We start from the raw sequence: 8,874 nt of genomic DNA on the forward strand, positions 1-8,874 counted from the left end.
ATATATATTTAATATATCACAATATAATTATGTAAGTATTTAAAAAAATGCTCGTTATGCATTAACTATCATAATACATTGATATACTCTAAGTTAGTAATAAAGTAGCAATTATCATCATCAATATAATTTTAATATGTTATTTTTTAATAAGTTACTTAAATAATGGAACCAGATCGGCCCGATTTTTAAATTGTTCGATTCGGTTTAGGGTGGAAAAACTTTAAGATAGAAAAACTTTAAACTGAATAGATCCGATTCAGTTCACAAAGTCTCTTAAAATAAGATCGAATTGGACTAAACTCTCTAACAGTGGTGTGTAACGTGGAAATGATAAATAGTAAAAAGAGAAGAGTTTTGCTATATATAAAAAAAGTCGTGTATTAATCTATATATCAATACTGATTCTTTTATATTTAAAATTTAAATTAATATTATTTTTAATTAAATCAATTTTTTAACTAATTAGATTTAATTAATATACATAATAATATATAATTATGCTTACAACTAAATTTTTTAAAATGAGAAATGTACGATCGCTTAGTCCAGTTCATAAAATTTTAAAGTGAGTTCGGTTCAGGTTCGACCAATAATAACCCCGCCACGAAAAGTCAAGTGGGCCCGGCCAAATCACCGTCAAAAGTCACTGGCGGATCATGAAAGTTCTCCTCTCATCAAACCACAGTCGTTCATTTAGAAAACTAGTCGTCCAAACCAACGGTCCAAAATCCATCTCAGCAATCGGGAACCCGATTCTCATGAAAAAGGAAGTGGACTTGAATCATCTCTCTCTCTCTCTAATCATCTATTATAACGTTTGGTAGTCCTTTCTCTCTCTAGAGCTCTGCTTTTAGATCGGAGGCGATCTTCGAGCTTCATCCATGGCTTCGAAGCGGATCTTAAAGGAGCTCAAGGACCTCCAGAAAGACCCTCCTACCTCCTGCAGTGCTGGTATCATTTTCGTCAGAAAAATCCCCTATTATTTTTCCTTTATTTTCTCCATTTTGTTTTTTTTTTACGGTTTTCACGGTCACTAGCTTCTTTCCAGGCTTGATCTGTGATGTTTCTAGTTTTTGAGGATCTGGGTTCTGGTTCCTTTATTTAAAACCTATCTTTTTCTTTTCTTTTCTTTTTTATTTGGTTGATTACGGTGGCAGTTATTTGTTTCTCTCACTGTTTGCAGTAGATTTATAATTTTTAGAAGCATTTACCTTAAATGAAATGGTTTGGGTGCTAGTATTGCATGAGCTTCTTTTTAGCATCATCTAGTATTTTGGTTTGTTATTTTGAGCTTGGCTACGGATAGAAAGAGTTATTTTTGTGCTGGGTCGTGGGAAATTATGTCAAGTTTTCCACTTTACCTGAGCTAAGTGCATGTTTGGGATTGGGGCCAGAAATATAGCTTATAGTATTAGGGCTTATAATTTATAACTTAAATAATAAGTTCTATTATTAATAAGTTATCTTCTGTTTGGTAACTATATGTTTAAAGTACTTTTAAATATGTTATATTTGTTTGAAAACAAATTAAAAAAAGTGTTTTCTAAGGTAGAAATGATGATTATGCGATTTTTTAAAAATTATAACAATATCTTTAAAAGTTTGAAAGTTGTAATTATTTAAAAATTGTATGGGTGTTTTTGTCTATTGGCAGTCTTTTTAAAGTTTGAACTACATTCCGGATTTTCTGGAAAAGTGAATTTGCGAAAATCATCCTTTTTTATGCTTTTCTTCAAATGCATTTTTTAGCTTACCTGAGATTAAAAAATACTTTAATATGTAATATCCAAACAACCTAATTTTTCTATTAAAGAACTTTTAAAGTTTATTAAGTACTTTTTAAGACTCTAACGTAACCCCAAACAGACCCTAATAATGGGTGATTCTTTGTGATTGTTGTACATTCAATTGAAGTTATGAGTTTGTGTTGCAAAAGTGTAGGAAAGATTTAATTTTACAAAGAATCACCCATTATTAGGGTCTGTTTGGGGTTACGTTTTTTTTTTTTTTTTTTTTTTTTTTTTTTTTTTTTTTTTTACTTATCAAAAAAAAACGTAACCCCAAACAGACCCTAATAATGGGTGATTCTTTGTGATTGTTGTACATTCAATTGAAGTTATGAGTTTGTGTTGCAAAAGTGTAGGAAAGATTTAATTTTACAAAAATATACGATAATACCTTGTTAATAACATAAGTGTTCTTTATTGAGCTTATTGGCAGGCGTAACTGACATACATCAAATACGAGATTGTCTCTTAAGGTGGAAATTACTCGAAAGATAGACTTGCATTTAATCTAATGCCTATTATTATGGTTTTACGGTTTAAATCATCACTGAGTGTGTACATGTTTGGGAGTCCAAAATCATAAGATGGTATTTGATCATTGAACCGAAATGCCTTGCCAAAATTTTAGTAGACTTTGCACGGTATGTTTTCTATACACAATGAGTACTTGATGTTTGGTTCTCATCCTTATTTAATGAAATGCATGAAGGTTGGCTCTTTCTTTTGCGAACTCTGGACACATTGCTCCCTTGTTCTCATTTATGCCTTTCCAGTCGGAACAATGTGTAATTGAAATGAATATTACGGGACTATCAATAACCTTCTCTTTACCATATGAGATAGTCGTTTAGTAATGTTTGTTACCTTTATCTGCTGTGTTTTAGGCATCCCAATGCTATTGAAGAGCTAAAGATGTCAGGCCCCATTTTTTTCTGCTGTCTTTCTTTGAAAAAGAATTAAGAACATTGGTTTCATCCATTAATCAGGGCATATTGAGTGAGCTCTTTATGGTCAACACAATATCAAGTAGTAATGAAATATTTTGGGATATAAAGCATTGCCTTCTTTATCTTTTACTTTGACAGGACCTGTAGCTGAGGACATGTTTCATTGGCAAGCAACAATAATGGGTCCTCCAGATAGTCCTTATGCTGGGGGAGTCTTTCTAGTTACTATTCATTTCCCTCCGGACTATCCTTTTAAGCCGCCTAAGGTAGGACTATTCTATCATTTTAAGCATTTATGTATAATTTATTGATGCCATTTCCTACCAGTCCTATTTGTTATATTTTCAATTCATGCATTTTCACCTTTTCTTTTGTGAAAAACTTATCTTAGGTCATTGGGAATCAATATGAACTTTACCTATAAATATCAAGAAAAAGCTTCTGTGATAAACAGGGAAAAAGAAATTTTTTAGAGCCCTTTAAAGGATTCCATGCAGTAAAAAGTAATATATCTTCTAGCTCTGATATATCATTTTTCACTTCAATGATTAACTTCTACAATGATATCTTTGCTACATATTATTGTCATGATGGTATTTAATTCATTCTTTTAATTTAGGAATGATTGAATTTTCAATTTCCATGGAAAACTACTCTGATTCCTTGTAAGAAAAGTCCCAATTCTTGAGTTTTTAATGGTTCTGTCATTTATAAAAAAACCTCTAGTCCTTGGGAATTCTTTGAGAGCCTTTTGAATTTTAATGACTTATTTTATTGTCCCGATTTGGACTGATGATTACCTCTGAGAATGAGGTATAAATTTCTATTGGCACCAAAAGAAGTAGAAATTGGAGTGGTAAACAAATTTCTGACTAATTAACTGATAGAGTACATTTTTTATCTGAACTCATAAAGTACATTAAAATTAAGAAGAGACCTTTTATGATTCATTGGGCCACTGAGCTCCAACCTATAGGGCACTTCTCCCATAAAACTGAGTGCATGATATGGTCATGAATGCAAGACCCACCTGGTGTGCTTAACATACCAGTCTAAAAAGGAAAAAAACCTATGATTCCCTGGTATTCCAGCTTTCCTTTTTTTGCTTTTATGATGTTTCTGGGAATTTTTGTATCTGTCGGTTGATTGTCCAAAAGTTGACATGTTCACTGGTCTTATTATGTGTATACATCATGTGATACTGTGATTATATATGTGTGTGTGCGTGCTCGCATCCAACACTAGCCATTGGCAGGGGCGAACCCTGGTAGTTTGAAGATGCAAAGTATATTTATTCCTGTGACTTTTTCTCATCCTCTCTTGATCCCTCTTTAACCTGTTATTTTTATTTATTCTCTCTTCTTTGCGACCATGATCTTTCATCATCATAGATGTAAATTTATGAACATGTTAATTTTTTGGGCTTTGATCATCCTACGCCACACACCACACATATTTTAGTTTTTTTTTTTTTTTAATTTTTATTTGTTTTATTCCTACTAAACTAAGTGAGTTCTTTTACTTATCATCCATACACCACACATCTGGTAAGGGAAAAAAATAAAAAATAAAAAATAAATCGTGTGTAGTGTGAGGTGTTGGGATGATGAGTCGAATTTTTCTAATTTTTTTTATATCTATTTCTGAATGATGGGAGAGATTGGCTCTATGGCCCCTTTCCTAAACTTCAGCCCTTTTCTTTCTAAAATATTTAACAATCATTTTACCAGTCCCCCAACCACCTAAATACAAATTTCTAACTCTGCCACTGGGTCTTTAAGGGCGGCTTGTACCAGTGCTCATAGTGATTTTATAGTAATTCCTCTCGGATTCTAATTCAGATCTGGTTTACACACCAGAGCTTGATGAGGTGGGTTATGTTTCCCTGGGGACTGAGCCTTTATGAATTTCAATGTTTTGGCATGTAAGGGGACTTAATCTAGTCAAATGGGCCCTCTGCTTGTGACCTTTTGATAAGGAGTACTGTTATTCTAAGGCTTCTACACCACACAATATTCACATGGCATAATTTGATTTGGAAGATAAATTTTAAAATTTGAATCTTACAACTCAAATCTTACCATTTAAGTGATGTGGATTGTGTATTCTATACACCGGTTTGAGAATATAATAACTCTTTGATAATTATATTAATGTTTCTTTCTTCAGATTTGCTTGGCCTGATCATTTTAGGAATGAAATTTGCAATCGGTTCCTTCTAACCTTTCCCCGTCATCTCTTTTTCTTTCTCGCAGGTTGCATTTAGGACCAAGGTTTTTCATCCGAACATAAACAGTAATGGCAGCATATGCCTCGACATTTTAAAGGAACAGTGGAGCCCAGCCCTGACTATATCCAAGGTTCTGACGTCTTAAAAACTTTTGTAATTTTAACTTGTAGGTTTGAATTTTTCTTATCCAGAATGCGATGGCCAATGAAGAACGAGATTGAAATGTGTTGGCAGTAATCTTTTTATTAGACTGATGATTGAAACTTTGCAGATGGTAAATACATGGTAGGACAAGCGTCAGTTGCTCAAGGCCCCATAATCCTTGGCCCTGACAACGATAACTCCATAAAAAATAGGATGATATATTTTCTTAGTATATGCAGAGAACGTACTTTTAGGTTTTTTTTGGGGGGGGGGGGGGGGGGTAGACCCATTAACAAAAAGAAAAGTCCATAGTCTGATATCAGATGGCACAAACATCATTTATTCTCACCTTGTCTAAATGGTTTGGATTTTCCTCATCCATGAGGAAAATATCTATGGGATCAACTAGCTAATGTTTACTGAATAATATTTTTGAGATTTTGGAGGTTAGGAATGGCTGCCTTGTGTGAACTGCATGGTTGATTTTGACCCTTGTTCACTCTTTCATCATTACTGTTTTTTGAGTTGGTGGGAAGGGTGGTGGTTTTCTTTTTCAGGTACTGCTCTCCATCTGTTCCCTCTTGACGGATCCAAACCCAGATGATCCCTTGGTGCCAGAAATTGCTCATATGTACAAGACAGACAGGGCAAAGTACGAGACAACTGCTAGGAGCTGGACTCAGAAGTATGCAATGGGCTAGGGGCTAGGGTGCTTAGTTGCATTTAGGAGGACCTTGTCTGTCCATTCCTTTGATATGTAAAAATTGATGCAAATGACTAATCTTGTATCTTACAGTCTTAAAGCTTGCAAGTGTGCTTTTGCTGTTTTACTACTGCTTTGTTGACAATCTTGTCTTCAATCCGTTTTACTTTGTTGGTAATATGCATTGTCATATGTTCTAAGTTTTTTTTACCCTTTAATTCGTTGTATCTTATTATATTATAAATTGAGAATTTGAGATGGCAAAGTTTGGATGATTTAATTACAAGGTAATTATAAATTTAAGGGTGAGATGTAAAATTTGTACCTATATTTTTCCGCTTTTGCAAATAGGCTGCAATATTTAAATATTCGCAACACTAATACTGGAGGATCAAGAATCAAGATACTTGTCGTACGTGTGGACGGCTGAGATTCATGATCTAATACTCAGCCAACCAACTAGGGATGAGAGCTGTCAGACCCAAGATGTACAGGACGACATGCATAAGAGATATATTATACAGTTTTTGTCTCACGTTCGAAATCTCTAACTACTCCGACAAATTCTCTTGAGTAATTTTACAGAGCAGCTACTGTAGCGCTGCACACAGTGCACACCCTACGTGGCTGCTCTTTTTTAATTAAACAAAATGTACCGTTTTGTTTTGTTTGACATTTTGCTTTTTCATTTGAATTTATCCCGCAAAAGAAATCCTCTCTTGCCCGCCCGCGTCGCATCACCTTCTTTTGCCCACAGCCACTCGGCAACGCCGTCTCTCTATCGAGAGAAACACCGAGTGACGTCCCTCCATTTGCACAGTGCCCCCACTCCCCAAGTGCTCCTCTGACGGAGTAAAGCAGACTAACTCTTCAAGTACAAAAGCCCTCCGATGTTCCTCCATTGCGTCGCCGCCCCTGCTCAACGGTAAATGTTGTACCATTTTCCTTAGATTTCCATTACATTCTTCTTGTTTATTGAGAGAGGTGCAATAAAAGGGTTTTGTGAGATGGGTTTCGAAAGACTTAGGGCATGGAGAAAAAATGAAACTTTTTGCTTTTGATGACCCCTGTTTTCATGAAGTTTTTAGCCTCATATTTTTTCTTCTACTAAAGTGAAACTTTAGACTCTTGGTGTTAGTTTTTCTTTCAAAGAAGTTCATGGAACTGCAAAACTTACGAGATCATGGCGTTAAGAGTGTCAAATGGTTTTGTTTATACGATACATTATTGTCAAAACAATATCCTATAAAATGCAGGTAGGACATCAAATCACCTGTATTATGAAAGGTCTAGACGGTGCAACTGACACATCTGATTTTGTAAATCATCCCTCTAGCCAAAATGATATGAATCTCTTTTTTTCTTTTTTTAAAATTAGAGGGAGGGGCTATGCCCTTGTTTTTAGCTTATGGGTTCATGTACACAGGCTGGGCTTCAGAGGGTTAACTTATGTTCTCGAATAAAGAATAATGATTAATGAAATGTTAAATGAACTCTAAGGATTGTGAGATTGTTGTTTTATTCGCATGGAGTTGATCCTTTGGTAACCTCAAATGTTAAACTTTGTAGAGCTTTGCTGTTAAGTTAAATGATCTGTCCCAACTCTGTTTCTTCCCTTTTGACAAGTCTGAAACTAGTGTTGGTGAAATTCTTAGTGTAGTTTATGGTTTCAATACATGTATACTTGTGGTTGCTTTTGCAGTCACAAACTATGTGCTTTTGTGTAGAAATTAAGGGCTTAGTGTTTTTTTGTTGCTGATTCTAGGGATCCTGTATCTTCAAAGTTTTGTGAAGGGACCAAGGTGACTTCCTTTTGTAGTTAGATAGATCTTATATACTTCTTTTGTATTTTCTTTTGTAATTCATTTAGTTTAAATTCAATTTTTTTTCCAGTTATATAATCTCTTTACCTGGAAATTTGTTTGTTGAGTTGCATTTGGAGGTATGGTTATTCCCTTTCTTTCACTAGCTTTAAAGTGGATTGATTAAATTACAATTTTAGTTTATTCTCTTTAATTTGCTTATAAAAAGACCAAGATGAAATAGATGCCTACGTTGTTCAACATGAAGTTTTCTGCTATATTTAGTCCAAATATTGCCGGAATTAGTATAAATGCCCAACATATTAACTGAGTACATATCTTTATGAATTTCTAATGTTAAGGGTACAAGTTTCTTTATCTTACATAATGGAAGCTTCAAACCCATTTGAAGGGAGCTCAAGTTCTTAGGCTAGTCTTTTGCTATAGTGTTGATTTGACTTGGAGATCCTTCTAGTTAGCAGCAATCTCGAGTGTTAAGGCAACACTGTAGGAATTGTAATGTAATTGTTAAGGCAGCACTCCAAAATTTGGTTGTGGAGTAGTTTGTAGAAAGTGTAATTTGTAATTTGAAGCTGGAAGAATATTGAAATTTGTAGTTTTTATCAAATTGTGGTTGTAAATTTACACTTTGTAGTTTGAAGAATGTTGTATCTAAGAGTTAAGATCTCCAAATTCACCTTGGAACATTTCATCTTGAAAGTATGAATACAACTAGCTGAATTGTACAATTTTAGCATGAAAATATTGCCCATCGATAGCCATGATATTGTTTTACTTTTACATTTCTTTTCTTCTTTCTTTTGTTGGATTTTGTTTTTTAAACTGCTGACCGTGGCATCCATTTCCATTTTGGCTTTGATGACTTGGAAGAAGTTAGTGAATATTATTCCTTCATTTCACAAATCTTTAGTTCTCTTTATGTGAGGATGGCCTGATGAACAAGAGAAATGCATGCAGTCATGCTGGCTGATTTTTTAGATAAATAAGAACCATTTTAGATGGAAAAGTATTAATATCTTGTGCAAGCTAAATTCAGGCAGAAATTCACATCAAGACCAAAGGCTTTTTCAATACAAACGTTAAAGTGATTTTGACATGATGCTTCCGTCTATTGATCCGAACCAACCAGAAAAATTACATAATTGATTTTGACACTATGCTTCCAGCTATTTACATATTTGATTCAAACCAACTAGAGAAATTACAATAGATACAACCCAATACAAAAACAACCATA

At 34.1% G+C, this 8,874-nt stretch overlaps 1 protein-coding gene across 1 annotated transcript; it reads left to right on the forward strand.

The window, feature by feature from the left end:
* The first annotated feature begins 753 nt into the window (after positions 1-753).
* LOC122310832 (ubiquitin-conjugating enzyme E2-17 kDa-like) lies at positions 754-5,992 on the forward strand. The gene is made up of 4 exons (XM_043125017.1): positions 754-954; positions 2,876-3,003; positions 4,993-5,097; positions 5,669-5,992. The coding sequence occupies exons 1-4, from the start codon at positions 885-887 to the stop codon at positions 5,810-5,812; spliced, it is 447 nt and encodes a 148-aa protein (XP_042980951.1). The 5' UTR covers positions 754-884; the 3' UTR covers positions 5,813-5,992.
* The last annotated feature ends 2,882 nt before the right edge of the window (positions 5,993-8,874 follow it).

This window comes from Carya illinoinensis, chromosome 1 (genome assembly GCF_018687715.1).
Source record: "Carya illinoinensis cultivar Pawnee chromosome 1, C.illinoinensisPawnee_v1, whole genome shotgun sequence".
NCBI classification, from domain to species: Eukaryota; Viridiplantae; Streptophyta; class Magnoliopsida; order Fagales; family Juglandaceae; genus Carya; species Carya illinoinensis.

Bases quoted from the DNA above. Each gene is read 5' to 3' on its own strand.
- LOC122310832 (XM_043125017.1), top strand. From the start codon at position 885: ATGGCTTCGAAGCGGATCTTAAAGGAGCTCAAGGACCTCCAGAAAGAC. The intron at 3,004-4,992 runs GTAGGACTATTC...TCTTTCTCGCAG, and splicing joins ATCCTTTTAAGCCGCCTAAG to GTTGCATTTAGGACCAAGGT. The intron at 5,098-5,668 runs GTTCTGACGTCT...TTTCTTTTTCAG, and splicing joins CAGCCCTGACTATATCCAAG to GTACTGCTCTCCATCTGTTC.